This window comes from Terrapene carolina, unplaced genomic scaffold (assembly GCF_002925995.2).
Source record: "Terrapene carolina triunguis isolate 2854851 unplaced genomic scaffold, T_m_triunguis-2.0 Scaffold33911, whole genome shotgun sequence".
In the NCBI taxonomy this organism is placed as follows: Eukaryota; Metazoa; Chordata; order Testudines; family Emydidae; genus Terrapene; species Terrapene triunguis.
The window spans coordinates 3,858,738-3,885,258 of NW_020698262.1; the positions used below are offsets into that span (position 1 = coordinate 3,858,738).

Genomic DNA, 26,521 nt, shown 5'->3' on the forward strand with positions numbered 1-26,521 from the left:
GCGGCGCGGGCGAGGGATGTGCTGGCCGCGGCTTCCCGCCGCCCCCATTGGCCCGGGACAGCGAACCGCGGCCAGTGGGGGCCGCAATCGGCCGAACCTGCCACGTCAGCAGGTAAATAAACTGGCCCGGCCCGCTAGGTGCTTACCCTGGCGAGCCGCGTGCCAAACGTTGCCGACTCCTGCTCTACTCAGAGGAGATTATTTTTTTCCTCACACCGCAGAACCTACTGCAATTGCTAAACAAATGCAACACAGCTGATGTGGACTGAGTTATGCTAGTGGCGCATCGAACTCTCATTCACAAGTGGACATGTTAAATCTGCAACACAAATCCATGGGTGCAGTACTGGCCCCACTGAATTCAATAGCAAAACTCCCACTAACTGGGGCCAGAATTTCACCCCATATGTCTCTTTTCAGCTTACAAGACTGTGAATCGTCACAGTCTATTTATAGAGAACCTTCATCCTGCCACTCTAATTTGAGGGGGTAACCAAACATATTCAACTACAGTCAAATATGAACCAGCATGCAACAGAGGCGGTGTGTCTAGTGGATAGAGCACTGGGCTGGGGGTCAGGAGACCTGTTCTATTTAGGTACGTCTACACTACATTGTAAACTCGGGTCTGGGAACTTGCTTGCACGTGCACGCTACATTGTAAACTTTGGCTTACAATTGCTGGATTCAGGTCTCATGGCTGTGCTAATGCATCCATACTGCAAAATGACAGGACTTGGACCGGAGTCACAGTAGAACTTGGGCTCTGACTCATCCCCCCAGCAGGGTCCCCCCCCAGGCCTTGAGTGCTTGCTAACCTGAGTCAGACTGATTTGTGCATGGATGGGAGGGAGGCTTAGGCTCAAACCTGAGTCAGAGCCCAGGCTTAGAGTGCCTCTGCCACTGACACGATCTGGGACCTTGGGCGATTCACTTCTCCTTTCATTGTCCTGCTTTTCCATTCCTCCCATAGTACATCTTGTCTGTTTAGACTGTACCTCTTTGGTGAAGGGAGTGTCTCTTACTAGATGTTCTGCCAGATGTCTAGACAATAGTGTCCTGATTTGAATAGGGTAGGTACTACCCCCATATAAATAATGATAAAACATCCATTAAAATGCTAAATATGGAATTTATGGCCACACAAAAGTTAACAGTTTCAGATCTTTCTATTTCTCTACTTTCTATTTATTTTATATACTATACATCTGAGAATTTCAGTGTGTTTTGAATAGAAATTTCATGGTCTCCTGCTTCAGTTGGTGCATTGGCAGTTGTGTGTGTGTGCGGGGGAGGGAGGAGGGAGGACTAGATGCTCAGCTGCTGTAAATCAGTGTAGGCCCACCATACTGCTTCCACCCACTGAGGATCTGGCCCTGCTGAGAAATATTGTTCACTCAGCAAATGGACAAAAAAATCCCAGTTGAGTAAATATTTTATTAATAGTTAGTGGAATAAAAATTTAGTTCACTTGCTTTGCAGCCAAAGAATCCACAGATTTAATGCTCAATGACACAATAGACCATAGACTCCCCAAAGAGCTATTAAACGCTCAGGTAAAAACATAAACTATTTAAAGAAGACCATAAAAATGTATAACAATAATAGCCATTCTCGAGGAGCCAGTGTGATCTACCGAGTATATAATACACATAGTAAGAAATCCTTAGTTTAGTATTTTCACAATAAACCTCAACAACTTCAGAATAATCACACCAGTTTATCAGATACACACTGTGTGCTTTAATGAATCCAGTATTTATAGTCGGGATCATTAGGGATTAGAAAAGCAGCAGGTTTTGGACAGAGGTCTGAACTTTCCCCAAGTCTGGAGGTTCACTGTGGAGAGAGGAGCAAAAACGAAGTTCAGACCTAGATCTGGGTCACTACTTTCCCCTGATTTCAATGGGACCGAGATCGGGGGAGAGGGGTGGGTCAGATAATAAGTGACTTGAAAAGACACTGAATGCACAAGGGACTGTGCTGACTCCTATGAACACGTACTGGTCTGTCATGTGAGCAATATTTGAAATGACCAGAACTTACAGATGTTCCCACGGGGTATTGTTTTCTTTTTTGCTTTCAGTAGTCTTGAATAATGGAAATTTGCATATAAAACCTATGTTAAAATAAATGAAGATTCTTGCTTAAAACCATTATAAACTGGGAATTACAGGGCCAGATCCTCAGCTATATTTGTGCTTTGCACTTCTCTAGCAGTACAAACCTGCCTTAAAGTTGATGAATCCCGCTACAGGCGTATTCTCCCTGTACAGGGTAGGGAAATTCCATTGCATTGGTCAATCATATGTAAAGGATCACATTCTGTTCTTACATAATCTCATTCAGCCCCATTTCACAGAGTGATATAGGCCACTCATTCCTATGATGCACAGCTTTGCAAGTTATGTGCAATGCATGCCCATGAGCCCCATAAGTAAAACTAAACTAGATACACTTTTTCATTTATAGATGTTTTTCATACCTGTGAATCACCATTTCACAAAGGCAAATCTTTAGAGTGTACTTGGAGCTGTTAATTAAATGGTGATTACATTAGTAGTAACATTGATTTTCAGAAGGAAGTAATATTAATATTTAATTTAATATTGCCTAATATTAAAGTCCATTGCATTTATATGATGAAATCTTGTATTTGTTTCAAATGCACTTTCCCACCTAGTATTGCTACCTGATTGTTAATAAGATCATCAGGCAATACTTCTAAGGATGGTCTGCTTCCAGGCACCATTGCTGCCAAATTCCGCTTTTCCCATACAAAGCTCTTTCAGGAACACAAGCTTGGATGAATGACAGCAGGGAAATTTTCTACCTGTTATTGCAGAGTAAAGATGGCAATCTTTCCAGGATGCTATATTTATTTAGTTTGGAAAGACATCCTTCCTGTCAGGATGCAGAAATACAGAAGTAAATCAAAGAGAAGCCAAAGAATATAAGGATTAGAAAAGCAGTAGAGATGATGAGCAAAACTTAACAGCTACAAATATATTATTTAAAAGAGAACAAAGAAAACAAACAAGAAGGAAAGAGAATTAAGATATGAGAAGAATAATTCTAGAACAGCAGCCATGGGCCTAATTCTCCTCTCACATTTGTGACTAGCAGGAGGAACTCTACTGAAGTCAATAGAGTTGTGCTGATGTAAGTGAGAAGAATCAGGCCCTATATATTTTACTTATTTGGTCCCATTGAAATCACTGGCAAAACTCCCACTGACTTCATTAAGAGACGGATTATTCCCTAATTCCTTGTTTCCCTTCAGATGTACAGAAACCTGTGAAAGGGCCGCTCATGTAGACATTAGGTCATGGTGTATGCTGTAGAGTATATTTATACAATGAAAACTGAATAGCCCCAGTTCAGTCATGCAGAATCAGAGGGATTCATGTAACAAGTGAACAGCAGAATCCAGTAGCACTGTCATTGACAAAGGAAAAGTTCTGAATAGATGCTCTATGTCAACATCTAAGAGAATAGAAGATCAATGACAGGCACCTAATGTTAGTGGCAGAAGACAAAACAGATCTTAGAAAAATGGGAAGAATTACTACTGTAGAAATCAAAGTCCAGTGGAAATACCTGCAAGACGATAAGTGGCCTGGGAACCTCTATAAAGACTACCTTCCACCAAATCATCCCCTAAATGGGGAGGAGTAAGAGGCAAAGGAGGATGGTAGGGAAATGGCTTCTAAACCCTATGAATCCCAGGATCTGCTGGGACAGAGACAATCCAATCACACACAAAGGGGCTGTTCCTCCACACTGCTATCTGCTGTGTCCCTTCCTTCTCTGGCAAGACCCAGGCAGTCAATCCTCCACCGGGACAAGATCTCCCTCCCTGGGGGAGTATACTCATGCCGTATAGTTACTTCAGGTACTTCAGGCAAGATTCACTTTGGCACAGCTATCAACTAGAATAGCCACAACAAGAAGGAAGAACAGCATCATGGGCATCAGTTCCTCCACTTACCACTCTAGGATACTCCCCTCACATCCCAGGTAGCCCTAATTCTTACTCAGTAGAGGAGATTCCATAGAATCCTACAGAGGTAAGAACAGTGACATGGAAGTGGCATTGATCCCCCTTTTTGTGTTCCGCAGGCAAGATATGCCACAGTAGGGTCTCCTCAACTCACGGCAGCTGAGTGGATGATCATGATTTAGACTTATGGTGCTTACAAAATATGACACATCTATTGTATTCTAACAGGATACCCATATAAAATGGGAATAGAATCCAGGAGTTCCAACAGTCCCCTGTTCTAGCCACACGACCCCCCTCTGTAAATGATCTACAGAATTTTTCAGTGGGGTATCAGCTTTTTCATAATCGCAGCAGACATTCAATTTCCATTCATTGATATGTTTGTCTATAATATAGATACAGGAAGAAAAGATTCATCTATAATATATATAAACTTATTTATCTATAATATATATAGGGGGAAGGACTCACGAGAAAAATAGCTTACTTGTGTCCAGATTCATGGGCAATAGTAAAAGCCAAGCCAAGACCTGTATCTTCATTGATGGTACAGCTACGGTATTTACTGCACATGCCACTAATAGGGGCAAAGCCTGGCGGGGGGGGAAAGGCAGAACAGATGTTATTTCAAATAAGATACATACATCTCATTGTGATGGATACTACATGCTTTCGTGAGTACATGCTTATTTTGGTGTGTGGGGAAAGTTCCGTCCATGGTCATTTTGGAACACCAGGAATTGTAGGCAGAGCTACATTTAACAAAAAAAAAGGGAGTTGTGTATAGAGAAGTGCACACATGTGCCTATACACACATCTACATATGCACACACTGGGGCCCAATCCAGAAGGAATTCATTCCGCAGGTGCTGGCCTACACAAGTTTTAACTCAGGCTCATTTTTAGCACAGGTGACTTGACATCAGTCAAGTCAGCTGAGAAAGCCATTTAAAAGGGGACAGCTCCTTTCTGAAGGTCACTCCCTTTCTGAAGGGAGAACAAAGAAGGTCCATGTGGCCCAGATGTATTTTTGAAATGCAAAATGAGATCGGTGATGGAGAAAATTCCCTGAATGCAGTGGAGATCCTAAAAGATGTCTTCTGAAGGTCTCTCTGGCTGTGGCCAAAAGACTGGCAATTTGATTATTTTTATTTTTATTTTTTTAAAGTTTTTAAAACACTCTTATATAGAGCTTTTCACTAGATCTCAAAGCATTTCACAGTCTTTAATGGGTTTATTCTCCTAGCACCTCTGTGAAATAGGGAAGTGCATTTAGCCTCTCTGTGCCCAAGTTTCCTATCTGTAAAATGGGAATTCTCCTCATTTTAGAGGTGGGGAACTTGGGCACAGTGAGACTAAAAGGCACACTTAAGGTCACACAAGAAGGGCAGGGCAGGGATCTGTGGCAGGGCAGGGATCTGAACGTGATTCTCCCGAGTCCTAGGCTAGTTCCCTAATGGTTGGACCATCCTTCCTCTCATTAACATCTTACTTTCCACCTTGACTATTCCTTTACCACATCTTCAAACATTCTCATTAGCCACAATACTGGGATTTTCTTTTTTTTATTACTCGAGATGCTGTCAATTGACATTCATCAGTTTTGCAGAGCATATTTTCTTACCATACCTAAAGTGTCACAGGGTTCATTTTTCCAAGAGCAGATATCAAATCCTGTAAGCAAGATGGCATGGTCGTGACGCTTTCCATTCTTTCCAACCAGAGCAGATTGCCACTGACAAAAGCTATTTAATGACTGGTCCGCATGATGGTTGATCATTAATCCACCCTACAGATATTTCATAGACACAGAAATAAGATGCTTCTACCGGCAGCTGAGGAAGGTGATTGAAGAAAGAAGAACTGGGGTCGGGGGAAGGGGAATTACTTTGGTTATATGACCAGATGTGAAGAAATGTCATCTCTCCATTTCCTATGTCACTATGTATTTGACACACCTGCCTGAAATGACTATTTCAAGTCAATCAATCAATCATAATTAGAAAATGAAGCTGAAGAAACTCAGGCCCAGGGATATTTTCTAAGGTTCAGATGGAGATTAGGTGCCCAATTCCCAAAGACTTTCAGTAGGAGTTGGACACCTAACTGTGTCTTCGAAAATCCCCCACAGTATTTCAATGGCAAGAGGTGATTCATAAACTCTTTTAAACTTTAATTTCAATGTGAATGATTTCAAGGCTTGGCTTCCCCTTTTGGAAATCATTTCACTTGTGAATTTGTGCCCATTTCGGTTTTCACTGGGTAATATGCATGAGGTACAAGTGTCTTTGCTTCTCTTGATTTGGTTTTCTTGATAAAAATATGTCCTAGATGAAGAACTACTGAAGGCAACAGCCCTTATAAAATACTTGGGGATTCCACAGTAATAGTCAGAAACACTGAAGGGTAAAGGGGGAGTTAATTAAACTCCTGGTTCTATTATTAAAAAAACCTAGGAGCAGTGAAATATGGAAAATGTAACATCAAGGGTTCTGGTGATGTCATAAAATCTCACCCTTGAATCTTGTGGTTTATAATGTCATGACAAGCCCTCAGTCGAATTTTCTTTGTTCACAGGGAATATATGGACAAGCCCATGCTATGCAATGTCAGATACACCCTACTACAAAAGAATAATGACACCACTTACAGGCTCTTGTTCCAAAAGAAGAAGGCTCACAACAATGATGTTTATGTCGCTTCCGATTGTTCCATCTTTAAAAAGACTAGAAACCTGCATGAATATGTAGGAGAGGGTAATAAATAAATACATCTGTAATAAAAATAGACTAAAGATAATTAATGAGTTATCATGACCCAACTTTCAATGACAGTCAAGAGGAACTCAGCACATTGCAGGATTAGCCCCACCTCGATCTAACAGAAATGTGCACGAAGGGTCCGACAAAAAGCCCCCTGAAATTAATTGAAAAATTCCCATTGCCTTCAATGGGCTTTGGATCAGGCCCTAGTTCTGCAGGATCAAAGCCACAGCAGGTAATCCTCTTGTGTCTGCCCACACAAATAACTCCTCTTTCCAGCAGCAGGAAAGAGGGGAAATAAAGCAAAGCTTTTGTGACAGGGCAGAAGAGAGCTGGCCGACCCACTCTGCTCACTAGGGCAGCCGTGCAGGGAAGTGGGAGTAGAGTCCCCTTGACCACCCTGCTCGGCCCTGCTTAGATTGTGACTCAAGACATGCTACCTGCCTATTTACTCCCCACTGCAGACAAGTGTGTGGGGGGGGAGGAGTATGGGGAGCTCTGGCTTCACCCCACCTTCTCATCAGCCGAAGTAGGGATGAAGTTACTTACTCCCACTTCTCCTTCCAGCAGAAGTGGGGAGTCAGGGAGAAACTGTGATGCTTTGAGATAGAAGTCTCCAGTCTGCCCCCATCTGCTATGTACGATCTTATATTCAGAGCAGGTTGTAAAGCTACAAGCTGGCCAGTAAAGACACGAGGAGCAATATATAACCCCACTAATTCTAAAAGAAATTACATTAGCAAAATTGACAAAACCATTCAGAATAATTATAAATCCCAACTCCTCCCACACCACAAAACCAGGGTGGGATTTCTAGGCTGGCACATGTGGACTTGCAGGAATCGATTTAACAAGCAGAGATTTTAGTATTGCCAACTTTTGTGATTTTATCACAAGTCTCACCAAGTTGGGTGTTTTTCTTAAAGCCCCAGCTCCTGGTTGTCTTGTAGGTTTTCCACAGCTGTAGATGAGTACAAAACCAATGGCACTTCAGTTACACCAGCTCTTACCATGTTCATAACTGTTAAGATATATGTGGTTACATTGTCCTTGCCATGCTTCTCCAACATTTTTTTATCCGCCACAACAAGCGTTTCAACATTCAGCCTTCCACTTTTCTGGGTTTTAACAGCTGATCTTTTGAACCTTGCTGAACTTCCATATTCATCCGATAGGATGTATGTATCCTCGGTGGGTGGCTTAGGTGTGTCTAAAGAGAAACAGAACACAGTTTTGGAAAGGGTTCAAAACGGGTCATTTTTATGAGCAGTTTGGTTAGATAGTAAAGCGCCTGGGGAATAGAGCCCTAAATGAATTTACAATATTGTGCAAGAGCCAGGTATTGATTAATATGGCCTGTAAGATGGTGAGTTCTTCTAATACATTATTAATTAAGATCTGATTCATTCTTCTTTAAGAAAAAAAAATGAATACAATAAGCAATTCAGAGGAAAGAAATAATCTAGTAAAATGAGTTTCATGTGCTGCAGGGGAAAATACTTAGTATTTCTGCCTGAATAGCTATATCCTGTTTGACCATTTTGTCACCTTCCTGCACATTGCTGCATTGACTGCAAACATAGCGTATGGGCCAGATTCTGCCTCCCTTAATAAAAGCCTCCAAATAGGTACAGAAACTAGATATGCTGCAAAAGCAGAGTTCCTGTGTGCCTGTATTTTGACTGGCAACAGCTCCACATGGATTACTCCTGCTTGGAGCACGATATTCAGAGAGTGAAAAATAATGACCATTGCTGGATCAGAAGCCATGTGGATAAACATGCGGTCCATACTTCTTGAGAAATAAAGCTTGCCATGCCTTCTACTTGTGTAGGGAAGGACTGCAGAGTCAACCCTCTCTCTGGGTTTTGAGGAAGCCTGAATTAGGGCAGAAAATCTTTGTTCCATACTCTTCCTGCTTATGGATTTTCTCGCATAAGCCTATGTGCCCCTGGCAACCAGAATTCAGCCCACTGGTCACTATTTGAAAATGCTAGTTAGATAACAACAGTTGTCCTTGCAAATCTTTATGGCAAAAGGGATGAAACATGATATGAGTGATGGAGCCCCAGGTAATTAAAAAATGTAACAACAACCTTTGTCTAGAAGCCCTGCCTATGACTGTGTCTGACAGTTACTCCAACAACAGAGCTAGGTTGGTATCTACCTCCTTCTTGGTCACACGGGGACACCAGGAATCCAAGGGAAACAGGATGGTAAGTAGGGAAGCTTATTTGCATCACTTGTCAATCCCAAAATCAGTTTCATTTAAGAGTCTTCTAAGGCAGGCCATCTCAAAGCTGAATAAGTTATGCTCAGATGGAGCTTTGATCTACGGCCTCCCAGGGCTTGTGGTGTTTGGAATGTTATACTTGTTTAGTTGCTACTTAGACTGTAAATTCTTGGGGGCAGGGAGTGTCTCTGTGGTCTGTGTTTGTACAGCAAGTAGCACAATGGGGTCCAGGTCCATGACTGGGGCTCCCAGGCACTACAGATATTACAAAAAGTAAATAATAGTAATAAATGCTGGACTGGTCCTTAATATTCTAAGTGAACAAGCTGTAGGCATCAATAGGCTGGTATTTAGCAGATATGAGTTGTAGCAATGCAATATCCCTAGTGCTTTATGTCTGAGAATTCATTTAATCATAACTATATTTCAAACTACAAATGAATGAATGAAAGATGTTTTAGTTATAATATCAATCAGGAATTATTATCCTGTTAACAATGTAGAGAAGTTTCCTCTTTTGAAAGCATGTAAAGACATGCATCACCTACCAGCGAAATGCATAGTTTATTTCCCACGTAGAGCAATTCCATGTTTAGGAGGCAGTACAAGTGGCTTGCACTTGATTCACAAAAAGTCTCTTTTATATTTGCCTGTACTGTACGTGGCTCTCATCAGCAACACTGCCGAGACTCTCCTCCCCTTTGCACCTGCTTTACTACTACTAAAAGTTATTAAGAAGAAGCAGCTCTTCTCAAATATGACTTACGGAACGTGATCTGTTCAGCTCTTGTGCTCCAAACTATTTAGCCTGTGATGACATATCTGAAAGATGGCTGACCGGCTCCTCTCATGCTTACAAACTGCACGCTCAACATAGATACTAAACAAAGTTAGAAGGGTTAAGCTTTAAGTCTTCAAGCATATACCTCTGCAAGCAGCACCATACTAATAATCTCTTTTCCTATACTGCAAAAATGGATTGATTCTGGATTAGGGATTAATTAACCCTGTTGTATAGGCCATCTACAGTTAAGGCTGCCTGGTGCATCCCATTAGAAGACCCTGTTTTGGGGCTGAAATTATCCATGCCAGGTGTCTACATGAGACTGAAATGTTTTGGAGAGTTTCAGCTAAAATGGTTCACCTGTTTCCAAGAATGTGGTAAAGGAAAAATACATTGTTTTGCCTATAATAAAAAAAATTGTATAACCATGTCATTGAGAAACTCTAGAGCCGCCACCACCATTGGTTGGAGCAGGGATATGGCCCTTCTGCCCGTCACGTACCTTTTGCCTGTGCTACCTTAATTCAGTCCCCTTGTGCATATGTATTATGGTACAGGCTTTAATTGTATCATCACATCCTATTTTTTTCCACAGGACCCCTACCTCATTCAATGCCCTGGATGGACCTGTTCTGGGGATGTACAATGAAGATGGCTGTTGTATGTAGCACCCCTCGCTTCATTTGTTGCAGAAGTTGGAAGATCTGTAGCGAATGAGGCAGGGGATGGTAGGAGGAGAAAGGAAGGTCTTGTGTTTAAGGCTGTTGAATGCTGCCCTGGAGAACTGTGGACTTGCAGTCCCTGCTCTGAAGTCCCCTGTCCCTGCTCTGCCACAGAGTTCCTGTGTGATACTGGGAAAGTCACTTACATCAAACTTTTCACAGGTGGTCACTAACTGTGTGTTGCTCATTTTACATAGGCCTATCTTGAGGCCATGGAGCTGAGCACCTATTGAAGTCAATGGAAGTTGCGCTTTGAATATAAAAAGCTTGATACAGTGCCAAGTACTCTGAAAAATCAGGCCATGGGCGCATCAGCTTGGGTAACCAAAATTAGTGGACATTTTTTAACCTCAGCTCTCCATCTTCAAAATGGGGACAGTTTCATAAGGCTGTTGTGAGGATTAATTAATATTTGTGAAGCACTTTGCTACTATAGCAATGAACACCATAGAAAACCCATGAGAAAATTAGTAATTCTGTCTTCAGAGCAGGGTTTGAATAGTGTACAGTGAACAAGGCATGGGGCCCTGGATTGAACAATGAGGAGAAAACAAAATATTGAATAGCTTCTCATTAAGTGAGCACTGTCCATCATGTGCACTGAATGAGGCCAGGGGTCTGATGGAAAAAACAGCAAGTGATCATATAATTAAAGACTGCATCATAATGCATATGCACAATGGGGCTGGACTATGGCTGTTTGAGCAACTATTGTTCTAGCATTTCCTAACTTCTGGGTGTTTGACTTTGCAGCCTTAATGTTCTTTTAACATAGTTTTCAGGTGTTATTTATATAAAGGTCTTGTTCCTGATTCCTGTAACCCGCCTTATTCCTGCACGCAGCATTATTAAAGTCATTGTGCTTGTAAAGTCTTAAATTTAATTCAATCACTAGTACAAATGTGAACCTAACTGAAAGTTTAATTTTGTGCACTTAACATAGGGGTGCTCAACCTGGGATCGCAAATAGATGTTAAGTAGCAATGGCCGTTCTTCCCTTTCTATATTGCTAAATGGCAGGGAGCCGTAGCTATATCCAAGCTACATGAAAAAGTAGAGAAACCACTGCTTTAACAAACAGGAGAAAGGCCAGTGAAACTTATTCAGCAATATAAGCAACTACGTACCTTCAAAGTGTAACCAACCCCCGTACAGCACCACCTTTCCTCTTTAAGTACCATGTTTGGATACAGATTCAGTAAAGTACCATTTTTACTTTCAAAATCCTGTTAACTTTAATTGCAAGAGCATTAGCCACAAGTCCAAATTACTCCTGCTGTGTTGTCCCCTTGAAAGTACAGGGAGTTGTGTGTCCTTTCTGTCCCTTACGTGAAGGGATAAAGGCCCACTGACTAGGACTTTAGCATAGGGGCTGGGAGGCTTGGGTTCAGCTCCCTACCCTGCTATAGACACCTTCTGTGACTTTAGACCAATCACCTACCCTCTGCACCGCTGGTAAAATGAGGAGAACAGCACTTTCCTACCTCAACTGGGTGCTGTGAGGATAAATGTATTGACTATTGTGAGGTGCTAGGGTACTACAAGAATAGGGACCATATAAGATAACATGGCCAACGTGGAAGAGCCTGGAACTCTCTCTATCAAAGCCATCAATATCATACGGGTTTTGTAATCAGTGAACAACCTTTAAAAAAAATGCCATGATGGTCATGGAAAATGAGAAGACCATGAGCTAATGAAATATTCCTCACTTCACTTTCTAAAGTAAAGCTGTCGGCAATTCACATTAGTCATTGTATAGCAGTAAAAAAAGGGGGGGGATTGAAACAGGATGACCATGGGTTTGTACAAAAATTAGGTACTGGGGCTTCTTAGACTAGGGGAGATTTAGCAGGAAGGAAGAAGAAAGTAGCAGAGAGACCTGCAATATTGAAGAAAAACTTGAAGTGATTGAAAATATAAAGACTTCTCAATCTTTAACAGGGTAATTCTCAACCAGATCAGTATTTTCCTGGAGAACGCTCAGAGACTTTCACTCCTTCCTCCTTCACTTTTCTCCTCCCATTTTCTCTTCTTCTCTTCCCTTCTGTGTGTACCTCTCCTTCCATTCCCCAGACCCTTTTTATTTTCCCTTTCAAAAAGGAACCCTCTTGTTGTCCCCGAACTCAAGTAGGAATTGGGGAGGACATATTTTAGCTGATGCAACCCTTTCAGTTACTGTTTTCAATTGCTGGGGCTCTGAAACTCAAACCAGAGGCAGATCAGCTTTCAAACAGAATCAAGTGAACATAAGAAGTATAGCGATAGGATTCTTGAGGAGCTCCTAAATATTATTCAAGTTGAAGGCCTAATGAAGGCCTCACAATGGACCTTGGTAGGATAATGTAGTTTCAATACATTTTTAAGAGGTGACTCCAGAATTTTATTAAACAATTTACTTGGGAGGTTCTGGTTGAATCATCTCAGTTGCTGATGACTTCATTATCAAATGGTGGATTGTGAAAGACCTATTCCCCCTCCTTTGCCAAATCAATGATTCCTACTGCCCTTCCTCCATCTTCCAGACTAATCACATATCTCAGATGAAGAGAAAATAGAGCAGGGAGTTGGCACTAATAATTGTACAGAAGAGGTGGTGTTAAAGTACCAGCAAAAAAAGGAATGGCCCATTAAAAGATAAATCAGTCTCAAGAAAACCAGAGCGAGGGATCTTCTAAGTTGAGCAGCACATTCCTAAGAAAGTCACTCACTGACTTGTGGTGGAGTTGTAATAATAGCGATGGACAGGGCCATAAACTTAAATGCATGATCCAGCTCCTTGTATCTGCCCTCTCTTTTGGCCATTTCCTCTGTTAGCCGCACTATTTAAAATACTCAGCCCCCATCAGAGCAGTGGTTACACACCACACTAAAAGAAGCACCTACAAGTCTCTAAGAACTACTATCTCAAACAAAGAGAGAAAGTTTCCTTACATACATTTCTTTCGACGTCCACAAAAATGCTGCTTTTGAAACCTTCCATGGTGGTAATCATTCGCCTGATCATGATACTTGTGGTGTGTGTGATTTCTGTGATGACCCGGGGAAAAGTGATTGGAATTGGAATCTACTTTGTACCGGTGCACTTTCTCCTCTGCTGTCCGTTTGTATAATACATGAGGGTGATGTCCAGCAGGTGATGCGTAGTTGTGTTCCTGTGCTAGGTGCTGAGGTAATGGAGATATAAGGAATTCGTTCTCCTGCATTCTTATCAAACCTGACTAAAAAAAAAAAAAAAGGGCAAATTAAAAAAAACGAACATTATATTTTGCAGTTTGACAACAATATATTTATGTCCACTTGTGAGCACTAGGTTCCTTCTAAGTAGCTGATCCTATTCTCTTAATTGCAGAGTCACTTATACAAAAAGAAGCCTTTTAGCACATTGTCAGGCTTGCAAGCTGGTTTTCTGGATATATGGTTATCATCAGCAGTAGAAGAGGGCCAGGAAGAATGAGATTGTGCTGCATAGACAAGAAGGGAACAAAGATGGTATAGCGGGGTGAACACCTGCTCCAGCCCTGGAGGGGTTGGAAAAGCCCTGCAGAGGGCTGGGGCTGGGCAAGGTAAAACCCTGGCTGATTGGGGAAGTAGCCACAGCTGGCCCACGCCCCAATCAGGCCACAGCTGGCCTGTATAAAAAGGCTGGGAGCCAGGAGTCTCTCTCGCCTTTCAGAGGGAGAAGGGCCTGGCTGCAGCAAGCTTGAGACAGAGTACCTGAGTGGAGCAGGGCTGGGGAGCTCCAGCCTGGAAAGCCCCAGGCTGTGGCCTAGTAGAAGGCCAAGGGGTACTTGGGGTTGCAGAGGGCAGCCCAGGGCTAGGCCAAGGCAGCAGGTCCAAACCCTCCTTGCCTGTGATGAGTGGCCTATACTGCAGTCTGTCCCAGGGAGTGGGGGCTAGTTGGTGACTGGCAGTGGCCTTATTCTGAGGTGAGGTAGGGATAGTGGGTGGGGGTTCCCCAGGGAGGGGAGACCCAGATCTGTGGGGTACTGCCAGGGGGCAGCATCCCAGTAATAGGGGCACCAGGTCCTTGGAGGGACACGGGGGCCAGAAGAGGACAGGTGGATCACCAGCCTGCAGAGGGTGCTCCAGAGGCTGGAAGAGCTAATTCCCAGAAGTGACCAGCAGAAGGTGCCGCAGGGGTGAGTCCGCTCTTCTACAGATGGTTTTATGAAGCACAGCGTTACTTTTTTTAAAAAAATAGCATAGCTTAGAACATTGTCAAAGCAAATTATTCCATTTGGATTCTTAAAAGAGGTCTATACAATTAACAGATTCCCATAGGAAAGAACACTCTGTGACATCAGATTCAGATAAATTAAATCTTTGAACCCCCTATTCTAATTGACAGCAACAGATTTCCTTAGCGGCTAATCTTCCATTCCACTTGCTGTGCTGCATTCTGACCAATCATGGAACTCCATGCCCCAGCAATTTCCTTGTGTTCCAGAAGACTCTAATCCAAGACAATGCTGCAGTTGCTCTCAAAGAATCTCAGAATCTTCGTCTCTAATGGTAGAAGTTTAATCACTAGGGTGGATCAGAGAGGAGAATTTTGTCCTAAAATATGAAAAGTCTCTGCCACTAATTGGCACTTTTTTTCAACCTCAGCACAGAAACCCAGGATTAAAGCAGTATGGCCAATGAATACCCTCTCCATCCTTCAGGCTGTTCCTTCAAGATAGAGTAGACATATTAGTGGGGCAATGTTGTAAAGCTGTTACTGGGGCAACCCGAGCCCTAAAGTTCTTCTTCTGTGGAATACATAGAAGATTTCAGGCTGCAGGGTTGTCAGTGCATCACCTTTCACCAGCACTAAACTACTATCATCACATTAAATATTAACCAGGATTGCTACACAACATATAGTAAAAATGAATACCGATATATATGTATTTTCCAAGGCAACAAAAAAAAACCACCCTCTATGTTAAAATGGTGTTCAGGCTGAGGGTACATATTAGTAAATTAAGAGTAAAAACTTCTAGAGGTATTTGTAATTATTCCAAAGTACTACAAGCGCAGGAAATTCCAATTTATAGTGATGTTTTAAAGAAATCTGAGCACATTCAGGTATGGAAATGGAAAGGCAAAGCAGCTAAACAATCTTAACACTGAAGAAATGCTACTCAGTAACAGTTTGATTATGATTAGGTCATTTTAGTACTGTGCTCCCAGAGAAGATGAAAATGATTTTTACCAACACACTTTGTGTTTAGCACAGTTTTCCCCTTTCATTGTGACTAGAGGGCAGAGATAAGGTTGGGGAGAAATACGCTGTATTTTTTGTACATTAACTATGAATAAAGCTACACATATGCTTAAGTGTTTCCAGGATCAGAGGCAGCATCAGAAATGTGAGTAGCAATGAGGAAGTATTTACGTTCAACTCATAAACCAGTTGTGCTGTTCATTCCCTTGTTTTGTAAAAGCTGTTGTAATAAACACTCTTTTTTACCAAGTAAAAACCCAAGAGATGGAGGCAGCAAATATTAATGTGTAGCCAAGTGGGGCAAGAAAAAGTTTGATTAGATGAGTACATATGTAATATTACTTACAAAGTTTATTTTGGGTCACTGAGGCATTTTTGCCAAAAGTGGCATCCCCCTGAGAACCACTCAGCTCTATGAACAGCTTCCAGAAGTATGTGCAGAGAAGCAAGTGCAACCACTCTCTGATATATTAGCTCTCTCAGCCCATGATACCACCTCTCCTTGCAAAGAATGCTTTCTGATGTTAGATGGTAGAGCTATGCTCCTAGCATTGCACATTTTGGATATGCGCCATCTAACCCATCTTGAAATTACTTTTTTTTTCTTACACGAGCTCCTATGTGCAGACTGGCTAGGACTTGAGGATGAAGAGGGACTTCAACGAATACCAGATTTCACCAGGGTTTCTTTGGGATTTGTGGACCTTTCTGCACTTCCACAGCTTCATTCCAGGAGGAGAATTTTTTAGCAAATAGGGAGTTGTAAATGAAATCCTCATTGCTTTAACTGTAGTGTTTGCTACTAAGTTAATGCTATCACTGATATCAAATATATCCACAAGAAACAGATTTATCAGGAATTTTAGTTACACAGGTCCTTATTGCTCACCAATCAGACACCAGCCCTCTGACATTCATTACTGTCTTTTTCCAAATAAAGGGAAAATAAGTGCTTTCCCCTTTGTGGTCAATTACCGATTATTATAGATGGACAACTCAACCAGGATTTTAACAATAACTCTTCCCTATAACACTAACTGTGAGAATCTTCTGCTTCCCAAAAGTTGCTGTGAACATAAACAGAGATCATATTGTGATAGACATTTTTCTTCTTTCCTTAATTCAACATACATTGAACAAACATTCATCCTATATTTGCTCAACATATTATAAGGAAGAGGCAATAACATGTCTGTCAATGAAAGATCAGGACTGAGGAACTTCTCATATAGAATTTAGCTAGTTTGCTTGCCCAATTCAATGGACTGGCAATCTTCAATCGTCCGATCACAAGAGGACAAGCCAAAGCACTTCCGCATAGGGGAGAGAACAGATATTTTAATCCTTATGATTTATGTCATCAGATATTTAGAACTGACACAATTCAAATGCAGTTCGGGCAAGAAGAGACCTTCCATGCAATCATCTGTTGTTCAGCACTGATAACTAGGCATCTGCTAACTGATTTTACAGCCTTCTATTGGAAAACAGAAACATAGTAAATCTGTTTTTTATTTCTCCATTTTAAAGGTTTCCACGTCTGAAATTACCCCTACAGGATTCATTTAATAAATGATTGAAACCATATGGAATAGAGGATTTTCTACATTTTCCTTGTAAGAAACTATCTCTAATGTACATCAAGTTTTAGTCCCAAATGTAATTTCTATATTTAACATCACAAGGGTGGACTGAGAATTCTAGAAATGTGTGATGAATTGAATTCTGGCCCATGTGCTGAATTCATTTTGTTGCATGATTTTCATGTGCTGTAACTAGCTGGTGAGTGACCTAAAAACCTTATTCAGTCAGCCCTTGCAAATTTTTCTCCAGCAGAGACCAGGGCTGAATCCTCAAATGAGATGTACTCCCTTTGGGTTTTAAAGTAAATCAGAAAGGATTATTCCAATTGGAAAGTGTTATGAAAGATGAATAATATCTACTCTTTCTTTTTTCTGACACAACATCTAGTTTCATGCAGTCTTGGGGCACAGATCAGTCTTTATAAGATAGGCTGCTGGTTCATTTCTACAATTTGTGAGCAACTTTCCAGTATTCATATTTAACTGATCTCTAATAATTCACAAAATATTGGCCCCGATCTCTCCTTCTTGGAGATGCACAAACTGGACTGGATTTCAGGTGGTCAGTTAGGTATGTGGTTACAACTCCTTGATTCTCAAGCAGCAACTACTTTAGCTTCAGACCTGATGTAAAGGAGAGTAGCATATGGGCTGCTCAATCTTGTGTTAGTAGGTTATGGTCCTCAAAGGGTATATGCCAGTTGAGAAATGAGCACAGATGCCTTCCCCTGATGTGCCCGCTGTTGACATGATCCCCTATGCCAGGTATAAGGTGGGGAGCCAGCTAGGCTACCTTTGTCATCTGAGACTCTCCCATGCCAGAATAATTCCCAGATGGCTAATTAAGAGCCACCCTTCACTGGTAGAGCAGTGCAATGGGGACAGAAACAAGGGGAGAGACTCTAGCCCAATCTCTCTATTAGCTTGGAATGTTTTCAAAAGAACTATGAAGTTTAAGTGAGGTCATGAATTAAATCCAGTACATTTCTCCTCATTAGCAACTTCAGCAGATGTGTGGGTATAATTAGTAAAAATTATCATGGATAAATGGAAGCTAGGTCTTTGTATTGCCAGGACCAGCATTAATATAAGTGCATACCCAATCTTAGCTTAACCATAGCTCACTGAAGTCAATGGGAAGTCTTTCCATTTACTTGTGTGTTTTAGATCCAACCCTTTAAGACGAGAAGAGGCAGGGCATTCTACATGGCTATGACTACACTACAGTTTGTCTTCAAATTTCCCACTGTCATAGCCCCACCAGAGGAAGCAGTGTTACAAGTGTCGACATTTTCACCAAGTCCAAACAACACAGTGGTTAAAAGTCCCCGGTCCCCGGCAGACGATCTACACTTTCACTGTTTCTGTCACAAGGGGAGTGGCACCGGTTGAGACGTTTGAAGAAAAATGCTTACCTAGGCAAGGCCCAGAAAAAGTCTTTGAATGAAATTTGCTACCACCTTGGTCCACCGGAACCTAAACTTGCTATCCTTTGGAAACACTGTAAGGCCTATCTTCTCTCCCAGACCTTTGGAAAGGTAGATTATAGGATTTAGGATGGAATATGTAAGGCGGGAAGGTTGTCCTAAGTGTTTAAATAAAACCGCTCAAATTTCAAGCATCCAGTATTAGCTTGTGAACAAGCTTAAAACCAAGAATCATTCATTGACTGATTAAGAATTTGCTGAATAATTTCTATTTGCAAATAATTTACGAGACAAAAAAGGCAACATTATTTGTTATTCATTGTTTACTTAGTTCTTTGATCCGTTAAAGAAATTTTCAGTTTGAGATGTTTCTTAATAAAATTTTATATTGTTGGGGTAATAACACTGAGGCATTTGTCCAAGATTTTCCTGGTAAATCTCAAAAGGAAGGGAGCCTCATAAAGAAAGCTGGAGATGGTGATTATAGAAAGCAAATCTGCTTTAGGATTTCTTCTCTCATATTATATTACTATGTAGGGATTAAGAGTGGGATTTTCAAAAACATTCAGCATTGGTCTAACTCCACTCCTATTAAAGTCATTGGTACAACTTTCACTGTTTTCAGTAGAAGGGTTAGACCGAAGTTGAATGTGTTTGAACATCACATCCTAAAATGTTTTCTCTCCAAGAATGGGTGATTTGCATCTCATTGAAATAGCATGCAAGACATCTTGTATTCTCTGTGCTTAGAATCTGAATTAACTCCCACTGAAGCTGGACTGCGCCCTTAATGTCTGATCTTGCAAGGTATGGAACACTTCCAGTAGGTTACAAACATCCTCTGCTTCCACTGTGACATCAGAGGGCATGGAGAATGGTCACCGTCTCACAGATGCCATAGGACCATGGTATGAATGTGCTACAGGAGCACAGCTAGGGCACTGCAGCTGAGCTGTTGCACCATAGATACTTCCTGCATTGACAGAAGGGGGATTCCATCGTTGTAGCTAATCCACCATTCCAAGAGGTGGTAGCTAAGTTGACAGAAGAATTCTTCCACTGACCGAACTGAATCCACAGAGGAGGTTAGGTCATCCTATGTGACATAGGAGCAAAATTTTTCACAGCGGTGAGCGATATAGCTAGGTCATCTAATATTTAGGTCTAGGCCAGGCCTTAGCGATATGCACTGCAGTGGCAGCTGAAAGACTCATTGTCCTGGAGTGGACTTCTCAGAACTGTTGTTTTCTTGTCTATATTTAAAAACTGAGATTTTGAGATGGAGTCTGTTCCCCTCCCCACATGAGGAAAGCATTGTGGCTACGGATTTCATATTTCCATAAAGCCACCTTCATTATGTGTTAATTAAATTACAGGCAACAGCTCATCCATATGCATTAAGAGTTGCATCAGATTCATCATCCAGACACAGATAATGTGGTAAAAAACGAAACAATGTGAAATTCAAAACTAAGGACAGAGGACAATCAAACATCTCAGCTGCACTATCTGCTAAACAAATAAAACTACCTAGCACAGACTTATGTCAAGTACAATTACTCTTTGCATGATAACAGGAGCACCTTGACTATACCAGAGTACTAAAATATATGTACAAAAACTTTCTAAGCAACAGTAATTATTTCCTATAACACTTCATTTGATGTTACGTTATGCATGCACATCTGAAACTATTAAATAGCCTATAACCACTTTGTTTTAACTGTTAGCAAATCCTGATATATTAACAGCAACCACTGCACTTAGTGAATAAACAATTTAACACTGCATAGGGATGGATGCAATCAGCGTGAAGAATCTTTCTTAAGGGAGTGTTAAGTGTGAGCGCTTTTGAACCCATTAAATGTTCTTTAATGTTGCACACACTATTTCAAAAAGCAGTTGACTTGGGGCTTGATCCACAGCCAGCTGAAGTCAGTCTAAAGACTTCGATTGACTTCAATGGGCATAAGTCCAGTGCCTTTTGTTGTGCTATTTCCCACAACATACAGTTGCTACAAAATAATATCGAGACAAACACAGATTAACCATAACAAGAGATACAGCCCATAACAGAAACAGACTGAACTTAAAAGTACAACTTTCTGTTGTGCTTACAGCAAAAGGAAAAGATAAATGAAGAACTTCCCTGCAATGGAAACCTCCTGAGAGGAAAGATGATCTAAAAAATATAGTTTTTCTTATCCAAAATGAGCAGAAATCTAGTTGGGAAGGTACATGCATTCCTTGAATTCCCATCATAATAATATCTGGACACTGACACATCACAGAATGCTCGCATGCTTTCTCACTCAGACTGGAGGGAAAGCTCAGGGAATGCTATTGGCTGCACTTCATCCTAGTGTCACTCAAGTTGTAGTTTTACGGCCTGATTCTCTACTCAGTTTCTGGCCCTTTGGCACACTCAGAAGGCACAAAGGGCCTCAACTGCCTATCAGAGAATTCCCGTGTCAGAGGCGAACTCCCTGCTGGCTCAGATATGACAGGTCTGGATCCTGTGTCTGCCCTCTGGAAGAGGGAGGAAGGATGGGGGCATGGTGGAGCTCCATAGGACCCTAAGCCAGTTGCACAAATTAAAGCTACCTGCCAGCAACTTTTACTAGCCTTATGGCCAACATTGTCCCCTACCCCATATGCTAGACTGTGTGCAAACAGAAGGAGAGTTCTGCAAAATAACACTTGTACCTCTATGCAGGGGTCAGCCACAATGTGAAATGGAGGAGAGCCATTGTTTCAAGCTATAGCCACAGATGGTGGTATCCCCCTCACAGAGATGGGGAAGGACCCTGGCCAGGAAATAAGACTATGCAAAGACGGCACTGCATTATGCATGCATTTGGGGCCTGAAAAGCTCACTAAAGTCAGTGGAAAAACTCCCATTGACTTCAGCAGATTCTGGATCAAGCCCTTAAAGGATGAAGGTATGACTACAGCATGCACACTCCCAGAAAACCCCAGGGAGGTGCTAAGTCCCACTGAGTCACCCAGCATTCCTCTTCTGGGTTTGACCCTCATAGACATGTGGCCACTCCATCCTAACACAAAGGTCTTTAAAGCAGCCCAACACCACGTGTGCAATCCAGTAACAAACTCTCCTCTCTTTAGACAGTTTGTGATCAAGCTGACTGTCACGCCTACTATATGCTTTGGGTTGGGCTGAATTGGTAGTCTATAAAATATGCATGACTGAAACGATACTACAGACATAAGAGAAATAATTCATGAAATTACAGTACAAAAATAGATTAAGCTGATCTGGAATCCTTACATGGCATTATGAGGGCTGGGGCGCTAAGCACCTGTCAGGTCTGGGCCCACAGATGAACATTTTAGCTAGCCTAATCAAATCAGCAAATTCGGGTGTGGAAGAAAATGAAAAGCAGCATATCTGGCAAAGCAGAAAGTAGGAACCTAAACTGCTGAAAGTGTAGGTTAGGTGAAGCATGTTTTAGCCAGTGCAAAGCAGCCTGAACAAAGCAGCAGGGGTGGCTCACCAAAGCTGATAACAAGCGGTCATTGCTACTGAACTTTGCAATTAAGTGACATGAAAAGGAAGTGAAGGATAAACTTCAGTAGGCTTTGAAACATGGTTACAAATTTAAATTTTAGAGACACAACTCATGATTTTCAAAAATAGCCGACTAAAGTGAGGCTCCCAAACCCATATTTAGGCTCCTAAATGAGTGAGCTACTTTTAAAAGTACCAAACACCCAGGAACTCCCTCTAAAGTCAGACTTCTCCACATACCTCATTTTTCAGAATGTATTCAAACCAATTTATTCAAGAAATCTGGCCCGGGGTTTTGTAGGAGTGGACTCTCATGAGATTTCCAAGAGTACACTTGTCTTACTCGGGTCAGAGATTCTACGAGTGATGCTCAGAATTTTCATTTCCATTTAGATCCCGTGACAAACCAGGTAATGCTAAGGCATGTGGGCATTGAAAAACACAGAAACAAAGAATGTAAGTTAACTAAACTTTGCCCGAGTTTTTATGTTATGCAAACAAATTCACCCATCCCTCAGACAAAGTGTTGAGATTTTTGCACTGTGGGTAGCATTTGTTGATGATGATACCAGAATTAGGAAATTAAAAAGTCCAGAAGATACTTTCTTGGGCCAGGTCCTCAGCTGGTGAAAATAACCTCAGTGGAGCTATGCTAATTTCCAGTAGCTTGGGGGATCTGCCCCCTCCTTCTGAATATTTAGGTTAACTTAATGTCCAACGTGCCTTATTAAAATATTTTTAACATGAAATTAAAATGAGAGCCACTGGCCACCGATTCTGGATTGTGAGTTGACTGCAGTCAAGTTTTCTTTCAAATCCAGATGAATCATAAAAATACTGAACTCTCTCTTCAAACATAACATCGCTGACTTGCTGCCTACATTTTTAAAATGCTAAGATATTTTAACAACATAGCATTTTACTATCCCAAATCAATGGTCCCTGGAGAGTGGGACCTTAAAACCCCCATTCTGAGTTCATCATGAAAGACTACTCTGTTCAGTTAAACTGCACAAAACGAGTATTATTCTGAACGTTTGGCAATTGTTGAACCAAGGTAACAAAATTGCTTGCCTTTAATTATTCCTATATGAACAAAGGCAAAGTTATCTCTGAATAGTGCCTTTGTATTTTTGCAGTTGACTGAACTTGTTTAAAACATCTTTGTGCCATCCTGCTTCTATCAACATGTAGCAAATACTGAAATAGTCTAATTTGCTTTTCTGGTTAAGGTAATTGAACTGCCTCAACAGTGTTTAAATATATTAATCTGACATTTATTGCAAGGTAATGATGACATATTCTAGAAATAATACTAAGATTATTGCTTTGCAGCAAATGCAAATTAGGATTCCTGCTCATATCTATCTGCACCTCTTATGCCTTACAAGCAGACTAAACATTAGAAATGACATTATATATATATTATAAAAATTGTACTATAAATGTGAAAAAGTCTGACGGGTTGCATCCTAGATTATATGGATCATTAGTGATTCTATCACAGTTGGCCCAACACAGCAGTCTGAACACAAGCAAACTTGCCCGCTGAAACCTATGTTTCTCTTGCTTGTTCTAATCTAATGGATCCAGAAGTCAATTAGCTATGAGCAACAGATCCAAGTTAGATTTGACAGTTATATAGGTGGTTGGGGATGGACTGTTTAAGCAAGGCCCCAGTGACAACAAGATAAAATCTAGATATTCTATTCATTATGACAGTTCTGAAACCCATCACAAAACAAACAGGAAGCAGTGGGATTATTATATGAATGTACTAATGCTTCACTTACTTTATCTGAAAGGAGACAGTCAGGGCCGGCTCTAACTTTTTTGCCGCCCCAAGCAAAAAAAAAAAAAAAAAAACCCCCCCCCCCCACCCCCCCCCCCCCAGCGCCGCCCCGCCGAACCAAGAACAAAGCAAACAAAACAAACAAAAAAACCCAGTGCCGCCCCACCGAACCAAAAACAACCCCCCCAGCGCCATCCCGCCGAACCAAAAACAAACAAACAAAAAACCCAGTGCCGCCCCACCGAACCAAAAACAACCCCCCCAGCGCCATCCCGCCGAACCAAAAACAAACAAACAAAAAACCCAGTGCCGCCCCACCGAACCAAAAACAACCCCCCCGAGCGCCGCCCCGCCGAACCCAAAACAACAACAAAACCCCGAGCGCCGCCCCGCCGAACCAAAAACAACAACAAAACCCTGAGCGCCGCCCCGCCGAACCAAAAACAACACCCCCCCACCAAAACAAAACAAACAAAAACCTGAGCACCCCCCGCCACCCCAAGATTGGCCACCCCTTACAAGGTGCCGCCCCAAGCACGTGCTTGGTCGGCTGGTGCCTGGAGCCAGCCCTGGAGACAGTGCAGTATTTGTCATGTGTTGTCTTACAGCTGATTAATTACTTATGGTGCATCAAGAAAACTAGACATAAGGATGCAGGTTAGCTAAAGCCCTGATCCAGCAGCCCATTTAAGGATGTACATTAGTAAATCATTGGGACTATTCATGTGCTTAAAGCTATGGATATGCTTGAGTGGTTTGCTGGATCAGGGCCTATAGGTGGTGCTAACAGGATGATTAGAACACCACCTTCCAAGAGACCATAAAATTCACCCCTGTTCCAGCACTGGGCTGGCGCACCATTTAAGTCCCACTAAAGCCCTCCAAACAGGACTTAAATGAGGCGTAGGTCTTGTGCTGGACCTCTGAACAGGGCTGAATTTCACCCACAATAAAGCATATGCTGTGAATTATTCCGTCCACCCCAGTGAATAGGTGCATCAAAAATGTATTATTAGGATTATATTTCTTTGGTGTGTATGGCTGACTGTTCTTAAATGGATGGAATACATCTATCCTAATGGTTTTTGTGATGTGTGCTATGAATGTTATATTTTCTTTGTGAATTTTATCCTGTTATAATTGTTATAGACATAAAAGTAACAAAAACTATTTGAAAATAATAAAATAGAAAATGAACAAGTTAGGCTAAAGAATTACTGGCAGCTGTTAAAGACCTTAGTTGCAAATACTTTTACATAATGCCTATTTAGCATTCATCAGATGCTTGCTTTAATGTTTCCAAATAGGAATGTGTTTCTGCATCAGAAATGCAACCCCAGACACTGAAAATCAGGAGTCAGGCTCTGCAGAATCATGACTTATAAATCACAAAATGTTTTACAAATAAAAAATAGTGGTTCTTCATATTTCCCTTCTGGTTCCCAAGCCTTTGGGGCTTTTTCAAGTTTTTCTCTACAACCAGGACTAGAAATGTACTTGTTTATTATTATTAATTATTATTGTTAGTATTTGGTTTGTTTTTTAATGACTGCTCAGATTCTCAAGTAAACACATGATTCCAGCAGCTGGGGGTTTAAGAAAGACAGCCAATGTCATGAGACTCATGATCAAATTGTGAGATTTGCCAAAACTGGAAGTGACTTGGCTGCCTCTCTCCCCATGACATGCGACCAGGAGAGGTGCTCATACTAGATCGCCCTGGATATAACGTAAAGGTGGCTTCTGGCAGTGCACTGTCTGTGACGACAAGGGGGCTTTCAATCCAGGGCTGCTTTAAACTTCACCAGCTGCAAGGGCACCAAGGGGCTGTTCCTGCAGCTGAGATTGCCAGAGCACAAGGGTGCTTTGGCCTTGTGTTCTTTTCCTCAGCTACATCCTCTTTACTGAAGGCTGCAAGATGTGGGCAGTGTAGCACCAGAGTGGGACTCTGCTAGCTGTTGTCAGAGAATCTGGGCCAGGGTCTGCTCTGCAATTATTCCATGCAATGAAACACATCCAACTAAACTCACCTAATTTTATTTTTCTATGAATAGTTCAGCCAGCTCCAATAACAAGGAGGCCAGACTATGAATTCAGGTTGTGTGTGTGTCTGGGTGTACTACTTATTAAGAGGTTAAATCAGTGGTTCCCAACCTTTAAATTTTTGTTGTCGCTGAAACACCCCTTGCGATGAGTTTGTTACACCAGACAATGGCCACAAGCCACTCTGTGGAGAACAGGTAGGCCTGGAGTATCACCCATAAAACAAGCACAGCTGGTTTACCACCACCCTGCCTCCCCGGAACAGAGGACACGTGGAAGGGAAGCATGGTTCAGAAATTAGGGCACTAGCCTGGGTCTTAAGAGAACCACGGTCAATTCCATGCTCTACCATAGAAAGTCTATGTGACTTGGGCTAGTCACTTAGCCTATCTGTACCTCAGTTCCCCCTCTGTAAAAAGGCACTTCCC

At 41.7% G+C, this 26,521-nt stretch overlaps 1 protein-coding gene across 2 annotated transcripts in view; it reads right to left on the minus strand.

Annotated features, from left to right (window-relative positions):
• LOC113409629 (A disintegrin and metalloproteinase with thrombospondin motifs 18-like) overlaps positions 1–26,521 on the minus strand; it is a 104,204-nt gene that overhangs the window by 50,890 nt on the left and 26,793 nt on the right. Inside the window, exons 3-7 of one of the 2 annotated variants that reach the window (XM_026663765.1) lie at positions 13,446–13,728; positions 7,779–7,978; positions 6,657–6,740; positions 5,636–5,795; positions 4,494–4,599 (exon numbers count right to left, since the gene is read on the minus strand). In XM_026663765.1, the coding sequence (XP_026519550.1) occupies positions 4,494–4,599; positions 5,636–5,795; positions 6,657–6,740; positions 7,779–7,978; positions 13,446–13,728 (833 nt within the window). Of the gene's footprint in view, positions 1–4,493; positions 4,600–5,635; positions 5,796–6,656; positions 6,741–7,778; positions 7,979–13,441; positions 13,729–26,521 lie in introns of those variants that run through there. The other variant, XM_026663766.2, reaches the window with a different exon arrangement.